General features: G+C 37.0%; 1 protein-coding gene across 9 annotated transcripts in view; it reads right to left on the bottom strand.

Moving 5' to 3' along the window:
- otofa (otoferlin a) overlaps nt 1–20,238 on the bottom strand; it is a 66,074-nt gene that overhangs the window by 8,869 nt on the left and 36,967 nt on the right. For 4 of the 9 annotated variants that reach the window (XM_051876275.1, XM_051876276.1, XM_051876279.1 and 1 more), the window contains exons 7-42: nt 19,820–19,946; nt 19,364–19,418; nt 18,201–18,332; nt 17,955–18,017; nt 17,724–17,808; nt 17,484–17,643; nt 15,647–15,833; nt 15,319–15,505; nt 14,964–15,187; nt 12,795–12,903; nt 12,465–12,654; nt 12,151–12,271; nt 11,919–12,019; nt 11,729–11,819; nt 11,520–11,636; nt 11,287–11,439; nt 10,975–11,164; nt 10,779–10,903; nt 10,089–10,223; nt 9,118–9,279; nt 8,803–8,874; nt 8,440–8,559; nt 8,193–8,354; nt 7,947–8,109; nt 5,962–6,116; nt 5,503–5,532; nt 5,240–5,374; nt 5,057–5,132; nt 4,463–4,602; nt 3,813–3,950; nt 3,569–3,706; nt 3,362–3,489; nt 3,069–3,239; nt 2,583–2,743; nt 2,357–2,499; nt 1,977–2,065 (exon numbers count right to left, since the gene is read on the bottom strand). In XM_051876275.1, the coding sequence (XP_051732235.1) occupies nt 1,977–2,065; nt 2,357–2,499; nt 2,583–2,743; nt 3,069–3,239; nt 3,362–3,489; nt 3,569–3,706; nt 3,813–3,950; nt 4,463–4,602; nt 5,057–5,132; nt 5,240–5,374; nt 5,503–5,532; nt 5,962–6,116; nt 7,947–8,109; nt 8,193–8,354; nt 8,440–8,559; nt 8,803–8,874; nt 9,118–9,279; nt 10,089–10,223; nt 10,779–10,903; nt 10,975–11,164; nt 11,287–11,439; nt 11,520–11,636; nt 11,729–11,819; nt 11,919–12,019; nt 12,151–12,271; nt 12,465–12,654; nt 12,795–12,903; nt 14,964–15,187; nt 15,319–15,505; nt 15,647–15,833; nt 17,484–17,643; nt 17,724–17,808; nt 17,955–18,017; nt 18,201–18,332; nt 19,364–19,418; nt 19,820–19,946 (4,735 nt within the window). The remainder of the gene's footprint in view (nt 1–1,976; nt 2,066–2,356; nt 2,500–2,582; nt 2,744–3,068; nt 3,240–3,361; nt 3,490–3,568; nt 3,707–3,812; nt 3,951–4,462; nt 4,603–5,056; nt 5,133–5,239; nt 5,375–5,502; nt 5,533–5,961; nt 6,117–7,946; nt 8,110–8,192; nt 8,355–8,439; nt 8,560–8,802; nt 8,875–9,117; nt 9,280–10,088; nt 10,224–10,778; nt 10,904–10,974; nt 11,165–11,286; nt 11,440–11,519; nt 11,637–11,728; nt 11,820–11,918; nt 12,020–12,150; nt 12,272–12,464; nt 12,655–12,794; nt 12,904–14,963; nt 15,188–15,318; nt 15,506–15,646; nt 15,834–17,483; nt 17,644–17,723; nt 17,809–17,954; nt 18,018–18,200; nt 18,333–19,363; nt 19,419–19,819; nt 19,947–20,238) is intronic. The other 5 variants (XM_051876281.1, XM_051876282.1, XM_051876284.1 and 2 more) reach the window with 2 other exon arrangements.

The following is a 20,238-nucleotide window of genomic DNA, read 5'->3' as shown; positions in this document are numbered from 1 at the left end:
TCGAATCAGCGGTTCGGAGCGCCAAAGTCACGTGATTTCAGCAGTTTGGCGGTTTGACATGCGATCCGAATCATGATTCGATATGCTGATTCATAATGCTCCGAAGCTTCCTGAAGCAGTGTTTTGAAATCGTCCATCACTATATAAGTCGTTATTTTGTTTTTTTTGGCGCACCAAAAACATTCTCGTCACTTTATAATATTAATATTGAACCACTGTACTCACATGAACTGATTTAAATATGTTTTTAGTACATTAATGGATCTTGAGAGAGGAAATGTCATTGCTGAATATGCAGGTCTCACTGAGTCATCGGATTTTAACAAAAATATCTTAATTTGCATTCTGAAGATGAATGAAGGTCTTACGGGTGTGGAACGGCATGAGGGTGAGTAATTAATGACAGAATTTTCATTTTTGGGTGAACTAACCGTTTAATTATGCTGTGCACTCAGAAATAGGCTGCAATTTACATTTATGTCAATCAACTGCACATTTTGACTTTTTGCAGAGCATGAATATCTCAAACTCAAGTATGAGAGTTTCATAGTACAGGCATTATTCAAAAAAATTGGCACATTCTTTAGATGATTATTATGAAAAAATAAAGGCAAATGAGAGGCGTGAAGCTGGCAAAGTATGAGAGGAAAAAGAAAAAGGACAGTGTGTTGTATCTACAAACTCTGGGTGAGAAAGAGTGTCATCTGTTTTGTATCTAAGCTGTAGCTGAATCACAGTAGTACCTCTGTAGTTAAACACAGGTAAAAACTATTATAGAAGACAATTATGAAAAACAAGTGAAGTAAAAAGACTTTCTGTACTTTGGTAATTCGCCAGTCACATCTTCATCCAAAGCTTTTAAGTCATCCAAAGAATATTAATTGCACAAGCAGTCCAGATAACAAAGCAATCTGTTCCTTGCTTAAGGGTGTAATGATCTAAGAGTGGGAATGTGATCTAAGCATGACTGATTATTAAAGTTTCCTATCTTTGTCTCATTTTCTTCAAGGCTAAACTCAGTGATGAACATATCAAAATTACATTTTGTTCCATGTACCTAGAGACTTTTAAAGGATTAGTTCACTTCAGAATGAAAATTTCCTGATAATTTACACACCCCTATGTCTTTCTTTCTTCAGTCAGAAAGAAATTATGGTTTTTGAGGAAAACATTCCAGGATTTTTCTCCATATAGTGGAGTTCTTACAATGGGTTGAAGGTCCAAACTGCAGTTTCAATGCAGCTTCAAATGGATCTACACGATCCCAGCCGAGGAATAAGTGTCTTATCTAGCAAAATGATCAGTCATTTTCTAAAAAAAAAAAGATTAAATTTATATACTTTTTATAGGCAGAAGTACCGCGGTAGGGCGAAAAACTCCATCTCATTTTCTTCTCCAACTTCAAAATCGTACTTCCGTCTACGTCACGCGTGACCTTTCCAACGTGATTACGTAATGCGTGGCTCATCGCAGAGCTAGTGCAAGACGAGCATTTGTGGTTAAAATGTATATAATTTTTATTTCTTTTTTAGAAAATGACAGATCGTTTCGCAAGATAATACCATTATTCCTCATCTGGGATCGTGTAGAGCCCTTTAAAGCTGCATTTAAACTTCAACCCGTTGGTAGCCATTGAAGTCCACTATATGGAGAAAAATCCTGGAATGTTTTCCTCAAAAACCTTAATTTCTTTTCGACTGAAGAAAGAAAGACATAAACATCTTGGATGACATGGGGGTCAGTAAATTATCAGGAAATTTTAATTCTGAAGTGAACTAATCCTTTAAGGAAAAAAACTGTAAAAATTAATGCAACATTATGTACAAATTAAATATTAAAGCCTTAACTGCAACAAACTATTTGAGATTTCAAGAGTGTGAATAAAGGAAAAGCAACAAAAGTCTCACTGACCCTGACTGAAAATGTGTTCAAAATGTTGTATAGAGTAAACCGAGACTTTGAACAGAATCATCTACCTCTTTGGTTTGCGTGGTGATATGTCAATGGCTGGTCCTGGTGCCGGTACATCCATAGGAAACATGTCCACCCACATTTCAATCCTTCCCTGTGAGATTATGAACATTTGAAGAGTTGATAGTTAGTTACAATATGACAAATTGATAACACACCATTTTGCTTTATTTTTCCTAAACATTTTTTTTTTTCTTTTCAGTGATGTTACATTTTTCGTTTACGTTCCCTCATTTACCAAGCATAAACTGCTAAAAATGATGCAGCTGTTTATTCATCCTCTGAATTTGTTACCAATGATGGGAAATTCAGCAAGACCACTTGGTGAACCTTGGAATATGTCCTTGGTAATAAAAGCTGTATTTTGTTGCACACCCTTGCATACCTGCTCTATGCCTGGCTTGTCGGGGTTGAGGAGCGGCCTGGTCTCCACATGCTCAGGGATGAGTTTGCAACCAACACGTGGGATCTCCTCCCAATGCCTAAGAACCGTAAGAGCCAAGTGTTCTTCTGTCTGCTTCTTCAGACCTGTAAGCCAAACAAAATGGATATCTTTTCATATATGATATGAGAAAAAAAACTACTTTAATATAAGCTCTTAAATGTCTCACCACTCTCATCCTCCATTTCTGTTGGCCCCAGAAAGATGCGGTTTGCAACTTTGACCTTCCCACCAGGTCCATAGTGGGGTCCATCCAATTTACCTTCTTTGCACAACTTAGCAAGGATCTGAGTTGGCTTCTGAGGGTCCCGCCATACATTGTAACCATGGCTGGATGGATACACAGTGAGATAGACAATATAGGACACATTTATTTAAGGCGGTTAATTATAAAGACTTTACGTTTGCCTTGGACATACGTTTCAAAAAACTTGATTAAATGGATTATTCTGGGTATGGCTGTTCTCTTATCATATTTATGACATATGCAATTAATTAGATAAATTCGTTGTCACACTATGTAAAATAAAATTAATCGATTGACAATCCCAAAATGAAAATACTTTAACATGTTGTTCTATAAAGATTCGAGTGGTTTATGCTCAATGTGTTGCTCTCCTATATAAAGTAAAATAGGGGCGCAGAGAGTACTCACACAGAGTAGTTGGATGCGATGCCACACGTGGCTCTGTGTTTGCTGTAGTATCTGTTCTCCAAATCAATCTTAGTCTCACCAATCAGGTCATCAGTTCCGACTAAATCCCAGTCATATACTGCCACTGTCAGCATGGACTCCATTGGGAATGTCGCCTCTATGTCAAATGACCTTATGGGAAGGAGAGAGAGTGTGTGCTATACATGAAATGCTTTCAAGAAATTAATATGTTCTAGCTTGAGCTCAGACCAATTCATTGGTTAGATTGGTTTACAATAGTATAGCCTACTCACTTTCCAAAGACAGGATTCAGCTGCTTGGATATATAGTTCTCCTTGTCCCGAATCTCTGACTTTCCCAATCGAATGACTATATAAGGGTCGGCTTTACCATTTATATCTGCAGGATGCAGGTCTGTGGCCTGAGAAGAGAGTCATGTTACTTTAGCTGACACAGTACCGCATTAATAACACCTATGATTCAGAGTTGAATTCACTTACTCTAATGATATAAATCCTGATGAGAACATTGATAGGGTCATTGTGAGGAATGCTTTGGAACATTCCCATGTTTGGGTCAAATCCGGCCTCCCTGGTGATCTCCTCAGACAGTGGTAGTTTATACATACATAGGGAGCCCTGGTTCATAAGGAGACCGTTTCAAATATCAAAATGACGCTCATACTCTAATTCTGAAACCTGATCTATACGTTATATTGTATTATATATATTTATATATTCTTACCTTGAATCTGCCCACAATTCTGTCATCATCAACCACATTGTTGTCATCATCATCTCCAGCCTTTCCTCTATACAGGTTGAAGGTGTGGAGCCAGTCCTCAAAGTTACCGTACTCACACTCCAGCTCTTTATTGTACACCTGAGATAAAGTTGTTTATATTTATGTTGAAATTAGGTTAAATTGCTACAGATCACAGTTCATTTAACTAATGTGCTCTATCAATCTGGAATTGTTTTAATGTTTAAATTGCATTTATTTGATCAGTAATTTTGTGAAATGAAAATATGAATTTTCAGCTGCTATTATTCCAGTCTTCAGTGTCACATGATTCTCCAGAAATTATTCTAATATGCTGATTTGGTGCTCAAGTAACATTTTTTATTATTATCACAGTTAAAAATGGTTGTGTCGCTTAATATTTTTGTGTAAGCCATGCTATTTTTCAGGATTTTTTCATGATTAGAAAATTCAAAAGAACACCATTTAATTGAAATAGACATTTTTTTGACAATGAAAAAAGAAAAAAAATTCTTACTGACCCCAAACTTTAGAACAGTAGTGTAAGTACATTTTAAATGAAAGTTTTTTATAAAGCAAGAAAGAAAAACACCTCTAGCTGTAGACTAATATTTTCAAGAAGACGCACTGACCATAAGTTCATCAACTTTTGGTTTTGGAGGTCGTTTTTCTGTGCCATCATGGTTCTTCTTTTTGTCCTTGGAGCTCTTCTTGTCTTTGCTCTTCTCCTTGGGTTTGGTCCCTTTCATAGGAAATTCATCAGCTTTGATCTCTGAGGTTAGGGGTGAATGGACAGGTACAGATGGAAATGAGAACTGGATGAGCACGACACCTACGAGGCCAGTTTGAATGGACGTTTGTAATGAACAATGATGTTTTCAAGCCATGAGAGCTATTTTAAAAAGCCAAACTTAACATGGATTATGTATATTTTACAAGATGAATCTCTTCATTAAAGACATTAATGAAATACATTAAATACTCTTCATTCATACATTAAAATTCAGTTGAATTACAATATGTGGAAAAATTTGATCAAAAAGTGGAGATTTTGTATAGTTTCTAAACGTTTCATGGCATGTTTTTTCAATACAAATGGTTTTATGTCATGACTATAACAGTGATGGATATGGGATGACAGTGCTCATCAGAACATGTTCCTAACCAGAACATTAGTTCTGTTCAGGAGCACAACACCTGGTCCATGCTAAAAGCGCTGTGGTTACCTGCACTCTCTGCTGCTATCTCCAAATCTTCTCTTTCCTCTGCCTCTGCCAAAGCGGCCTCCTGAGCTCTGAGATTCTGTATTCACAGGAAGTATATTTCAGTAAAATATTACAGTATGATACAGTATATATCAAATGTAAAGGATCTTTACAAAGTTGAAATTAAAAGAAAGTTCCTCCCACCTCCATCATAGTCTCTATTGAAGCAAAGTATTTGGACCACCAGTCCAACATGCTCTCATCTGGCTCCTCTTCCTCCAGATCTTCTCCCTTCTTTTTCTTCTTCTTCTTTTTCTCTTTCTCCTTTTCATCTTCATTCTGTTAGCACAAAGGATGATTATTGATGTTTACTTGATAAAAAATGTTATGTGTTTGCATTGTTAATCCAACGTAATGAAAATGCAATCTAAAACATGTAAATCTGTCTAAACCAAACCAAGACTTACCAAGTCAACTTTAACAACAGCATCGGTGGTCTACAAGGACAGGGCCACACAAAACATACATCAAATACAGACAACCACAATAGATTCTACAGTAGCATACAAATCACATGGCTGTTGTTAAAGTCACCATGAAATCTTTAAATCCATTTTTAATGGAATATTGCAATATTTATTATAAATAATTTATTGTGCACATTATTATTTTCACAGCAATAGCAAACAAACCAATCAATTCCAAACTGACAAAATCAAGTCTACATTTTACTATTAAGCACTACATTTTTTCTTGTTCGAAAAATCCATTACAATACAGACTATTGCAATTTCCATTTCACGCCGACTTTAAAATGGGACACTAACCTTAAAGCAGTAAAACAAACAGAACCACAGTAAGAACAAAAAAAAAAAACACCAAGCCAAAAATTTTCTAAACTATAAAAACATGGCGCAACTACTTACAGCATCAATCTTGACAACTGTGTCCATCTTCTTAATGTTGGGTTCAGGGTCCATATTGACCACAATATCACCTGAGGGATGAGAAATGGGACGGGAGTGGGGGCGGGAATGAGATGTCCCATTGGTGAGAGCCATGTAGCCATTGGCCAGTCTAGCTGGTGTGGGTAGGGTCATAAGATTTAGCAACCAATGACCCAAGACCAGCACCAGGGCAGAAAGGTTAAGACCCATGAAGAGGGAAAGGAAAAATGAATAGAGAAAAGGAATGAGAAGTCAGAAAAGCTGGAAAAAGAAATAGTCTGTACAAAGAATTCAAAATAAAAGTGATATACCGTACGTTTTCTTATATACACACTACCATTCAAAAGGTTGGGGTTGGCAGGATTTTTTAAATGTTTTTGAAAGAAGTCTCTTATGCTCATGAAGACTGCATTTATTTGATCAAAAATACAGTAAAGCAGCAATATTGTGAAATAGTATTACATTTTAAAAGAACTGTTTTTATTTAATATTTTAATATATGTCATTTATTCCTGTGAAGCAAAGATCAGCAGCCATTACTCCAGTGTCACATGATCCTTCAGAAATCATTCTAATATGCTGATTTGCTGCTCAAGAAACATTTCTTAATATTATCAATGTTTAATATAATTGTGCTGCTTAATATTTTGTGGAAACCTTAATAAATAAATTGTCTTAAATTGAAATCTTTTGTAACATTTAAATGTCTTTACTCTCACTTTTGAACAATTTATTGCATCCTTGCTGAATAAAAGTATTAATGCCTTTCTTTAAAAAAAAAAATCTTACTGACCCCAAATGTTCGAACCGTAGTGGAAGCAATTATAAGTGAATCACATGATATATAATTTAGGGTTGTGCAGTATATAGTGCTAAAAATTACCATGGTATAATATCATAATTTGGCAAATTTGCTGCTACTCTCACACACTGTGACGCAAAGCATAAAAATTCATGCATTGACAAGTGAAATTTGACCAGCTTTACATTATATGTGACTTCATAAATAAAATCAGATGGCATATTTAACGATTGTTAAAGGGTTAGTTCACCCAAAAATTTTATTACATTTATTACTCACCCTCATGTCGTTCCACACCCGTAAGACCTTCGTTCATCTTCGGAACACAAATTAAGATATTTTTGATGAAATCCGATGGCTCAGCGAGGCCTCCATTGACAGCAATGTTGCTGCACCTCTCAAGATCCATAAAGGTACTAAAAACATATTTGAAACAGTTCACGTGAGTTTAGTGGTTCTACCTTAATATTATAAAGCGACAAGAAAACTTTTTGTGGGCCAAAAAAACAAAGCAACGAATTTTCAATAATATCTATATGGGCCGATTTCAAAAGTTTCTGAGCTTTATGAATCTTTTGTTTCGAATTAGAGATTTGGATCTCCTATCAAACAGCTAAACTGCTGAAATCACTTGACTCTGGAGCTCCGATTCACTGATTCGATTCGTAAAGCTCTGAAGCAGTGTTTTCGGCCCATATAGATATTGTTGAAAAGTCGTTATTTAGTTTTTTTGGCGCACAAAAAGTATTCTTGTCGCTTTATAATATTAAGATAGAACCACTGAACGCACATGAACTGTTTCAAATATGTTTTTAGTACCTTCATGGATCTTGAGAGGTGCAGTAACATTGTTGGCAATGGAGGCCTCACTGAGCCATCGGATTTCATCAACAATATCTTAATTTGTGTTCCGAAGATGAACGAAGGTCTTACGGGTGTAGAACGACATGAGGGTGAGTAATAAATGACATTATTTCATTTTTTGGGTGAACTAACCCTTTAAGCAATTTGTCATTTTTACATGCTAGAATTTAATTATCATTATCAACAATTTTGTTATACAAATATGAATTAGAAAATCATTGAGAAAGTTATATTATATTGCATTGTTATACTTAACTATTACAGATTTACAGTGAGTATATGTGTATGTGACAGGTACCTGTGTGAGCCCAGTTGTTAGCAGTCTTGTCTGGGGGGCTGTAGATGAACTTGCGAAGGCTGGTCACAGCATGAGATCCCACCAAGGTGTAGCGTCCGAATGCCCTACAGTCCACCACCCGAATATTGAGGGGTGGATGAAGTAGCTCATTTTCTGGCAGATCCTGCAGCACGAGATTACTTGAGTTAACTTTTTAAATCAGAAATAAAGTGGAGAAAGATTTTATACATATATAAATTTACTCACCACTTCAAACCACTTGACTAATGTGCTGAAGTTTGGATTCTTCTTGTAGTTCTGAATGAGGGCTGACTGAACTCCTTTCCCTGCACACTCTATGTCCACACGAGGCCTGTCCACCTGGGCCAGGTTGATTCTTTTAAGGTCCCTCAGACCCCAAAAGAGGACCTGGAGAGAAACAAAGACTGTGAGTTCAACATTACTGACGCAAATTGTTAAGAATCTTATTTTGGCTTTCTATGGCTGTTTTCACCTCTATGCGATATCTGCTGAGAACTGGTCGTATGCCCAATGGAACAGGCAGAATGGGCCCGCGGTCAGAATCAGTTGGACCATCAATTGGAGGAAGTGCTGCCCGTCCTGCTGGACCAATCTGTGGATAAACAGATATTTAAGAATGAAAATATATAACCCATTAACTGATTAAATAATAAAGTAATTACTGACTAATAGTAATACTGATTAAATTCCTAATTTAAAAAAAAATAAACTCTACCATGCCTTGTAAAACAGGAAGAGCAAAAGCACAGCAATAGCGAAGAGGATGAAGTCACTTAGACAAGAATGGAAAACAAAGAGAAGAATTAAAGAAGGGAAAGTGTTTTGTTTATTGCACCTTGATCTGAGGCACAGCAAAGTCATGGACAGCAATAAGAGCCCTTCTGATCTCTTCATCATCATAAGGAATCTGTCAAAGTTTCCACGCAAGAGTAAAGCAGAAAGATAGGACAGAGGATTGTGGAAAAATGTGATGGGAAATGACAAAAAGATAAAGAATCAAAGACAAGTGGGAGGAAAAGTGACAGAGTGATCTGCATCTGTGATATTTAAGCAACATATACTATATGAATAGATAGGCCAAGCATTGACAGAGTCCAATCAAGATTGGAGTAAGTAAATGTTGATCACAACCACTGTGTACCGGCCATACCTGCAATAGTTCAAAAGCAGCCAACAGATCTCCTGCAGTGCAGTTTCCTCTGTAGATCTGATAGTACTCCAGCTGGGGAGGAAACCGCGGAGGCCCGTAGTGTTCATCAACCATCTTAGTTAGTGGCTTTGCAAAAGTTCGCCCAATGAACTCGGCTTTCCCCTGGATGCCACACAAAAACATGCCAGTTGCACTACCGCCTCTGAACACCAGGGGTCAGTGTGGCCACGTTCCTTGTAAAATCACTTTCACATCATGGATACTGTATTGCTGGGGCTTTAAAATCAATCTTTGGTTGTCAATTATAAATATTTTGTTAAATGTTGAACATAAAGGTTTGCATTCCCAGAAGTCAAATTCTGCTTTTGTTTGGTTTCTTCATCTGTGCTCAGTCACTCTTTAAATATTAAAAAAGGATCATTTATATTATACCTGACCTTGGCCCCTTAGCTGTCAATAAAATAAACCACAGCAATAATTACTACAAACTACTGTAGAGTCTACAACTACAAAGAAACATCCAATTGTTAACCCTCTGAACTGTCAAAACCAAAGGAATGCAAGAGGTAGTTTATTGCCACAGGAAATTGTGTTGTTATCACCAAGTAAGTAAGGGAAATGGCGAGAAGAAAGATTTGATCTTGTTTTTGGGACAGACTCCCAAACAATCCCACTTCTTGCATGCCTTGTTGAATTCAGCTATCTATGCAAACACAGTTTGACAGTAGTGTTGAAATATGTTCACACTCTACTTAGCCAAAACGCCGTCCAACAAAAGGGCAGGACCAGAAGATTTTAAACAGGAAGAAACATCAAGTCAGGACAATAGGGCACATTTTCACACACTCTTAATGTGATGCATACATAGGGGGGGTTATGTCAACAGATTTGTCCACTGAACTAGCAAACAATGACATTTAATTTTAGATATTTAGCTTTTATTTGTGGCTATAAGACTTATATAAACTTACCACAGTGTCTTGGTCATACAGTTCAATGACTATGATTGGAGGGTCATCACGGAGTTCACCGGCCTCACCGTAGAGTTCAACATTATCAAATACAAGCAACTGATCCCATGTAGGACAGAGAGTCTCACTGAGGACCTGAAATATACAACATACACATTCATCAGTTAGGAGAACCTTTCTGTCCTTTAAAAACAAAACAAAAACGTAATTCTAAAATTAAAGGTCAAGATATAATATCTTTAGACTTGTTAAATGTGTCTATTTAATAACTTTTTCCTCATTTAAAGAGTAATTTGAATATTTAGTTTGATATTTGTGTACAAATTATTAATAAATAAATAATAACAAACAATTGTAGTCCTAAATAATGCTGTCATTACCATCACGGCAAGCATTTTAGAAAACAATATTATAAATAAATGTATTAATATATAATAATATATTAATTTTATTTATATATAAATCAATTTAACATTTATAAAACATAGTATATGAAATGTATATAAAACATGTTTTAACACTTTGAACATTTTAAGTCGATAAAGTGCCTCTAACTAAAGAGTTACCCACATACGCAAACAGCACTCACTGTATTTGTGCACAGAGAATAGCTAAAAATCCTGAAAAAGTCCGTTCAATCACAGATTTTATTAATCTGAAACACAAACTTATAACCAAAGACACTCTCACCTCTGTCACCTGGCTGTGGGTGGAGAAGAAGACCCTAGCAAATGGGTCAGACAGGCCACTATTGTCAGCAGCAAACAGACTACGAGCCTGATACATGTGTGCCCTCAGCTGAAACACCTGCTTCACTACAGAAGAAGATACAGAGGTTCAGTTATCACATACTGCACATATTTTAACACACAAGCAATAAACTTACTGTTATAAACTAGGCTGATGGGAGGGACAGCTTGTATGCCTATTCCCTTCACTGCTTTGTTTTCTTCAAAGCCGCTAGGGAGGCCGCTCAGAAAGTCTTTCCTCTGTTTGTTCAACCCCAGCCACAAATACATCTCTAGTTTAGCCTGAACTGTCCAGCCAGCAGGCCCAAAGCCTTTCTTTCCAGGCAGCTGTAATGAACACAAACACCCATGCAGAACTTTTACATCAATAACATCCAACCTGATTTAATTTCTTCTAATTAACATGTTAATTTGGAGGATGAAAGATAGGATAAAAAAATAGGAGTTACCCTGAGAAAAACAGCTTTAACTTTCCCGCAGTCTTTGCCTATCTCTTCATCAACAATTGAGAAGAGGATGTCTTTGGAGGGTATGCGGGCGTACGCTATGCGTTTGTTGTTGCTAATCATCCATATGAACACGTCAGGGATGCTGTGCTGGGGCTTAGAGGAAAATAAACAAAAACGATGAGTCTGAGATCCTGATGGTGTGTGGAGAATTAAGGGAATGTAATTCCTTTTACCTCATCTGCCAGGAAACGAAGCCTATGAAGGAAATTCAACACTAGCTTGAGTTTGTCTCGAACTGTGTTTCTCTTCACTTGTGAGCGAATAGTCTTAGCCTGCTGAGCCATACTCTCCTGGGAACAATATAACAATATAAATTACATTTAACATCCCATCAGCAGTTTTTAATGTCCATACTGAGACCAAATAGGGTGTGTAGGTGTACCATCTCTCTCATACAGGACTTCAGCCTCTCCCTGTCCAGCTTGGTTCTTCCGGATAGATTCTGATCTTTGTTTGCCAGTGTTAAAAATCGGCTTAAATTGTGGAGAATAGAGAAAAAAGTGAAAAGATTGTTGATTATGCTGGATAGACTTTAACTTTGATTGTTTAGATTCACTTCTACATTCTCTCACCTGCAACTTGTGCTAAGTTCTTCTAATACACCCCTAAGTCTGCGTTCTGGATACGCCTTCTCTGTTTTTATGATTTCTTGAACATCATTCAGACCTTCCTCCTGTTTACACAGACAGACATGCGCATGCTTAACCAGTAGTCCAGTTTTACAAAAATAACCCTAAAAGATTTGCTTAGACGGAGGAGATTGACAGCATAACAGTCACATAGCAATTTCAGGAGGAGCCTGACCAGTTTATCTGCAATCTTGTCCATTATATTGGAGTTGTAGAGCCTTCTCCTCTGGTCCTGCCACCAGCTCTTGATGTAAATACAGGGTTTCTTTTCAAAGTAAGGCAAGTGGAAGTAATTTCTGTAAATCAAGTGAAATGGACAGTTCAGTTCCAAGGCACACAGCTCAACAACAGCTGGTACCTATAAAAAAAAGTGTGATTTTCACAAACTGCATATAAATAAAGTAGCATGTGTTAGTGATTTTCAGTCAGAGAACAGTGTAAATGTTTTTTTCAAAACCATCATTTCTTTCCCTTTCCTTAACCTCTGACCTGTCAGTGATAACCGGTTTCATTGGAGGGGTGGACGGCACAGACATTAAATCTCCATCATCCTCTGCCTCTTCATCACTAGAGTTGTGGATGAGCTCAGACTCCTCTTCCTCACTTTCTCCTCCTCCCTCTTTTTTCTTCTTTGCTGATGCAGGCTTGCTCACTCCGTCAATCTGGTTACCATAGTTACCTAAGTGGAAAATTGTGTACATGTGGTGCAGTTAATTTTTTATTTTTGATGTGTTGAATTTACTGAAGCATTGCCTGACTATTTCCATAAGTATATTGAAAAATTGAAAGAGACATCACCGGTGTTTGAATTCATCTCACCGATAGTGACTTCAAAACTGATGGGTTTATCTCCAATTTTCCTGTCTATCATTGTGGCCTCCAAGAAAGACCCGAAAAGGAAAAACTCCTCCATCTTCCCTGTGGCACTCTGAAATAAGACAAAACAAGAAAAAAAACAAGCTCTTTAAAGGTCAGAATGCTGACAATGATTATATTAAAATAAAAAAAGGTTAAATGACTGGCTGTGGAATTGGACAGATACAGTAGACTGAGGAATGAACGCATCTTTTTTAAAAAAAGAAAACATTGTTTTTTGTGACCTTTTATTTCACTGCATTGGGCTCTCACATCTTTCGTATAGCATTTTCCCAATAGTGATCAGAAGCATGTGAGCTCAGTCTGAAATCATAATTGACATGAGATGTTGGCAGCTCAGTGCTGCATTGTAACCCAGCAGGGGTTTCCTCTCAACTGAAGCTATGATCTTTGATCAAATAAAACTCACTAGCCTCTTATCACCCTCTTATATTCTGCTGTTCCTAGCAGAAAATAAGAAATGAATTCATGCCCTTATAAAGAAGGAACTTTCAAAAATGTTCATTCAAAATCAATTTTAAAAGTGAGGGAATCAGTTTTATTGTAACTACGGCAGTTTAAGTTAGTAATAGAAACCAGATTGGTAATTAATCATTGATCCATAGTTGACTGAAAAAAAATTGTACATTTGGAAATTCTATCATAATTCCTTCATGACATCATTCCAGACCTGTATGACTTTCTTTCATTTATAGAATACAAAAGTTGAATTTTAATTTTTTCCCCATATAATAAACGTGAATATAGTAAGTACTGAAGACTGTCAAGTTCCAAAATGACAAAAAAGCACCACTGAAGTGTAACAAAAAAATTTAGCACCATATTCTAAGTCTTATAAAGCCAAACAAAAGCTTTGTGTGAGAAACAGACTGAAAGCTAGAAATGGATTTTTAAAAAAGAAGTAGTAAGGCTTAATTTGTAAATTAATTATATTTCTGAGTCAAATCTTTTCATACAATCTGTTGATCCACTTCACAAAATTGATCTGAATGATTTGCTCATTAATTGGACTTATCTGGTTCTGTAACATGGCACTGGATGGAAAGATTGTCAGGTGAATAATGACTTCAATTTCAGTGTGTTCATCTCCCAAAGCTATTATATAGCTTTAGAAAAGTTGGCATACATCACATGCGTACTACTGACTACTTTTATGATCATTTTATGATGTTTTTATGCTGCTTTTGGTTCCTTTGAAGATTAAAATCTCTAGTACCTATTTATTATAACTGCAAAGAAAATAACAAATTGTACATTATTCAAGATGTATCCTTTGGTGTTCCACAAAAGAAAGAAAGTGAGAAAGAAACTTCTATCCCTTAGAAGTTTGTCCATTCCCTCCTCTTCTAATCATTAAGAAATCAATGATCACACTTATTTTTGGCTTACACTTTTTTACACATTACTTATGAGGAGGGGGGCGTGAGCATCAAAGGCCAAACAAGTACAGTAAGTACATTCATAAATTAAGTGAGAAAAACTACAGCACTGACACAACTGTGATTGGCTGAATGTTTGTTTACTCAAAAGTGCAGGGGACAGAATCACCTTAAAGCGGGGAAGCTGTGTCCCCATCATCCCCCGTGGCTGCTACGCCCCTGTCTACAGCTTGGATCAATGCATAGGCTTTTAAAGCACCAGGTTAGTCATGACTATCAGCATCCTATGTTTGCCACTTCATCAAGTGTGATAACAAATTTTGCCCTTCAGTAAAATGCATCAGACAATCAATATTTGCTCCCAGAGGCCACACAAAATCACAGACAGCTGGACTCCCACATCTGCAATGACTTTTTGTCTGAGGACACAAAGCCTGGCTTTATAATTTCCCAGTGGGCAGTTGATATTTCAAAGAATCTGGACTGAGCTGTAATCAATTTGTCTTCAGTTATGGTACAAGGGGTTCAGAAGGTGATGACTGGGCCAAGATGAAATCTGCAGTTTTTTAAACATATGAAGACTGTAGACTTGCAGAATAACCTATGTGCAATGTCATGGTGGGACAGGTAAGTGTAGAATTATTTAGGATTCATAGAGATTTCAGTACTGATCTCAAGAGAAATGTCACAGTGTCTTGACCCAGTCTATAAAAAAGGAAATAAGGACTCTCACCTCTGAGATGTTGGACACTGGCTCCATTTGTACCTCAGTAGAGCTTATTATCTCTGTGGAAGAGGTGTCCAGGATCTCCACTGCGACACTAATGAGGAGGCGTGCCCTGAAGGACACACCCTCCCCCAGTCCCTCGTTCAGGTCCTGATGCTCATCCATCAGAGTGTAGTTACGGGTAGAACCATACATATTCACCCAAGCTGGGCCCATAGTAGGCAAGAACCCTGGGGAGAGATGGAGGAGCAGTCAATTCTCGTGTTTTGTTGTTGTTGTTTTTTTGAGATCTGTTTATTTACAACCACAACTTGTACACTCATTAAACTGTTAGTGTTTCATTGGGACAGATCGCCGTTACCTTTGTCTCCATCATTTGCAATCTTGCGTAGATCGATGAAATGGGTTCCTATGGCAACATCATTCACCTTGTCTGAATCACGGATCTGAACTTTCAATCGCCTACACAAAGGTGGGAACATCTCAGTGAAGACTACTTGCTCATTCCAGATGGGCTCGTAGCTGCTTTTCTGAACTGACGTTTTACCCTGCATGTGTAAAGTGTCATAGGAAATGTGTGTAATTAAAAAAATAAATAACACAGACAGTAATGATTTCTCATTGTCTAATATAAAAAATCGGATGGATATAAATATTGATCACTTGAATTGTTTTCAGGTGTTTCTTACCTTCTGCCCTGCAAATTGCACCAGGACATAAGGGTCCACAAGGTCCCTATTCTCCCCAATAAAAGCTTTCTTCACGTTGGCCATGATGCTGGTGTTCATCTTAGGTAATCCCTCAGCTCTATAAATCTTAACATAAAACCGAGCCCACTGTCTCTCTGATGGAACACCCTCCGGCAAGAGAAGATTCCTGCAATACATCATAACAAACATGAGAATACACCAACATGACACCAACGAATTAATGAATAAATGTATAAACAATAGGGGTGTAAAGGTACATGTATTCGTCCCGACTGTACGGTACAGACATCACGGTTCAGTTCATGAAGTTAGACGACGAATACAGTCAGTCACAGGCGACCCACACTCCAGTCCAGAAGGGGGCGCGCGGTAATGCAATGCTGTTTGTTAACCGCCACAACAGGAAAACGAGCAGAAGAAGAACAGCGCATACGCGAATGACTTGAGTGCTTGAAAACAAAGTCCACTAGGTAGTGCGCATACGTCGAATGCGTCTTTCTGCACTCATGGACAAAGGACCAGAACGTTGAAAATTAAGTAGCCTATAGGACGGTTGGGCTTAAGCTTTGAATGTTTACCTATAGTTTAAGTGGAGCAAATTGTAACAATCCTAAAGCCAAGTTTTATTTTTTATTATTCTAACCATTTTGTACTTTTATAACACAAGATGCTTTTCAGTTTTGTACGTAGCTGATTGTGACCTTTTTTTTTTTTATCAGCCAAAATATGAACTATGCAAGAGTGCATTCTGTTGCTTAGTGCTTAATACACTAGGAGGCTGTACTGTACCAACTATCTCATGGGGGACTAAATCCCGCTAAGAGGAACTGAAAAACTTAGCATTGTGGATTTGTTCCTTTGTCAGGTAACACTTTGGTTTAGGGTCCAATTCTCACTATTAACTAGTTGCTTATTAGTATGCATATTACTAGGATATTGGCTATTTATTAGTATAGGTCGTTTTTTCAAGCACCTTATTATGACCTATATTTACATTTTAAAGCGCCCTCTAGTTGGCGTAAAAATAATGACAATGTCGTGTTACGTCTGTCGCCATGAAATGACGTATGACCATCGTTATCAATCAAAATGCATGTTCATTTAAATGCAATGTGTGGACTTTTTACACAGGCCCTTTACCCACTATTTGTCCTATTTCCATTTAGCAAAACTCATTTTTTATTAACGACTACGCCTACCCCAACCCTAAACCTAACCTTAGTGATTTATAGTGCATATACACTTTATGAGCACATGCGTTCCCTGGGATTGAACCCACAATCACATGATCACATGATCACATGATCGCATATTGTTGTATATTGCAATGCTCTACCAATTGAGCTACACGAAACCCGAAATATGACGCAGATAAAAGGGTACAATGCATTAAAATGAAAGTGTCCTGTTGTCGATAGGGGTGCAACTTTAGTAAATGCTCCTATGGGTCGTATTTCAGGGAAGTGACAAACGACCTATATGGGCGTATTGGTTAGAGGACGTGTTGGAATAGTTAGTTAATATAGTGAGAACTGGACCCTAAACTAAAGTCTAAACATTTTTCCTATTGTACTGAAATTGTACCGAACCGTGACCCCAAAACCTATGTACGTACCGAACCGTGACTTCTGTGTACCTTTACACCCCTAATAAAAAAATAAATAAAGTATTAGATGGTATAGGATGCAGTTTGAACTTCTGTTCATAAGCATCTGGGAATGAATCTAAAGCACACTCAAATATATACATGAATGAATAAATGAATAAATAAATACATGTAGGAACACTGATGTATAAATATATATGTGTTTCTAACCCCTCTATGTCATCCTCATCTGGTTCATTGGCCTTGTGGGGAGTCTTGATGTTGTCGCCTTTTCCTACAACCGCAATGTCACACTTAACGTAACCTTTGCAGCCAGCTGTGATGTCATCAGGGTCTGACAGCATTGCCCATTTGTGATGGAACTGATGCTCTGTAATATACATGCACCAATTAACAGTCTTTTCCCTTATCTAATTAGTACATCTGTTACTTATTTCCATGGTTACTGACCAGGTTGTGAGTAAACAGTTCCCACATCTAGTTTGAAGGTGCCAACCAGGGTGCCACTTCGTAGAAGGTTTTTCGAATGTATTACCTTAATTTTAGCATGAAAGAAGAACAGAAGTACAACTTATTTTGCATCTGTTGTTTACAATGGGTTTTCATGGAGGTTTGTTATAATATGTACAATCATATGCTGGAAGGTGTGAAAGAGCATGAATTGAGGCATAATCTACTCACTGAAATCTTTAGGATCTTGTCAAACATGACATCTGGAGGCACGTGGAAGTCAAAGACAAAGTACTGTTGAGAGATAAAGAAAAAAAATTGAAATAATGTCTGGATATGAAGTTTGTAAAGCTAGGTTGTTTATCATATAAACATTGTGGAAAGATTTAGGTGTTATTTAGGTATTGATACTGAAAATATCAAGAAAAAAAGTACAAGATAGTCTCTTTAGAGATTTTTCAGCAGTGTGAATGTAACCTCATTGTAGTAGGGGCAGTTTGTGGACTCCTTCATTGATGTATACTTCTTGTCCTCTCCAATTTCCACACAAACCACAGGGTCCATGTTCAAACCAATCAACTGACGGGCCTCGATTACTGTAACACTGATCTGAAAGACATTTTAATTGGGATATTATAAAAATAAATTGATATAAAAATAATATATCTGAAAAAAAAAAACAAAAAAAAAAACACATGATATAAACCACTGAACTGGTGTGTGTCTTAGATGCAGATTAAGACTGATGAGGCTGTGTAAACGTGGGAGTGGAATGTGTTGTGCTTTTATTACAGTAGAGGGCTAATTAGTCAAGTTTGCTTTAGGGAATCGAATGACAAATGAGCTACAGTATTCTATTGGATCACAGATTCATAAAGTAAATATCTGAGGCTGCATATGGACAAATAAAGTCAAACTTAGCCAACAGAAAGAAAATCATAATACTTTTGTAATGTTAGTTTCCGTTTTCAAATGAGCAGAGCCATCCAATTCAGATTTGCAGTTAAAATGAACTACCAAATTGCATTCTCTCATTTCCGCTACATTTGTGCTGTCTTTATTACACTCCAAAGCTACATTTCTATGAAACGCATTTAAACAAATAAACTTCTCTTCACAGAAACTTGATTCCAGAAGATTTCAGACAATAATAGCACTTATTGCTATACGGTGATTTATTCTGCAAACAAGTCTCAAAAGTTAATGTAAGAGAAAAACAGAGAAGCAAAGAGTTCCCAACCTCCAGCAAAACATGAACTGTTAGAGATAAGAAATAAAATAAAAAAGACCTAAAAACACTTACACAGCACACAGGGGATATATGGGTTTCCTGCATTTAAAGGAATTACACAGTGCCAGTACTGAAACGAATTTGCAATTCAACTGCTCAACACAACAGCCATGCAGAAAAATTAGCAAGTAAACATCAAAGGATTCTCTGAAACACTGAAGCTCAAGGCCGATGTTGTTTATTTGGGGCGGCTCTGTATATTCAGAGCTTTGAGCAGGAAAACACTACTCAAGGATAAATGCCACTGGTTTAACATGTCTGCTTGGCAATTCAAGGCTGTGCAGATATTGTCTGTGGGAATGTTATTTAGCTTCCCTGCCTCTCTGTCTGCTTTTGTCTCTATTCATACCTGATAATCCACAGGACGCCCTGAACTGGGCTCCATCTTAATGTCAGGCTTTGATCTGAAAAACAAAGATCGAACTTCATGAAATACATTTGAACTAGGTCTGTCAATTGATTAGTCATTTTAATCTAATTAATTACATGTTATGTTGAACCAGGTCTCCGATGTGGCTATTCAAATTTATCTCAATTAATCACATTATTATTAATATTTGATAAAATTAAATAAATTAATTACAAATAATAAATAAAAAAATAAAAATAAAAATGTTCAATATCATGTTGGCCAAGTTACAAATTATTCAACTGTTTTGAGACTGTGTATTAATTGTATTTTTAAAGAAATCACATAAAAAAAACACACTGAGGTTTTTCTTCACTGTGACCTTTTCGAAGGATGCAAACAGATAAACTTATGTACTGCTTTAAAAATACACCATATGCACATCAGATATGCGACCTTTTGTTGGAGACATTAGTGGTTACTGCAGTAACAGAGGCCAGTGATATGGTATCAGGGTCAAGCCCACTGCCCAGACGCATGGCCTTTCGATCCAGATCTTCTGCATCCAAAATGGCAGGGTCATCTGTGCACAAGAGTACAGTTGAGTTGATACTGTATGTTAGTTTATGATTCTTTAGTCTTTCCTATTGATGTCAAATGTAAAATCTTCTGAAGCAAAACCAATTGAGAACCACTGATTTAAAGTACAATTAAGGTCAAGGTAATAAAAGTACAGTTAAACTTAGCTTGAGAACTAAAGCAACACAAAATGCATACACAAATTTGAACATCAAAATGCAGATACAAATACTCAGTGAGCTACTGTAAAAACCATTTTAGTTTGGTTACTGTTTTTCTCTCCCATCCAGTAAAAC

Source organism: Ctenopharyngodon idella, chromosome 20 (assembly GCF_019924925.1).
Source record: "Ctenopharyngodon idella isolate HZGC_01 chromosome 20, HZGC01, whole genome shotgun sequence".
NCBI classification, from domain to species: domain Eukaryota; kingdom Metazoa; phylum Chordata; class Actinopteri; order Cypriniformes; family Xenocyprididae; genus Ctenopharyngodon; species Ctenopharyngodon idella.
Note: the sequence above shows the minus strand (reverse complement) of the source record. Positions and strands in the feature narration are given on the sequence as shown.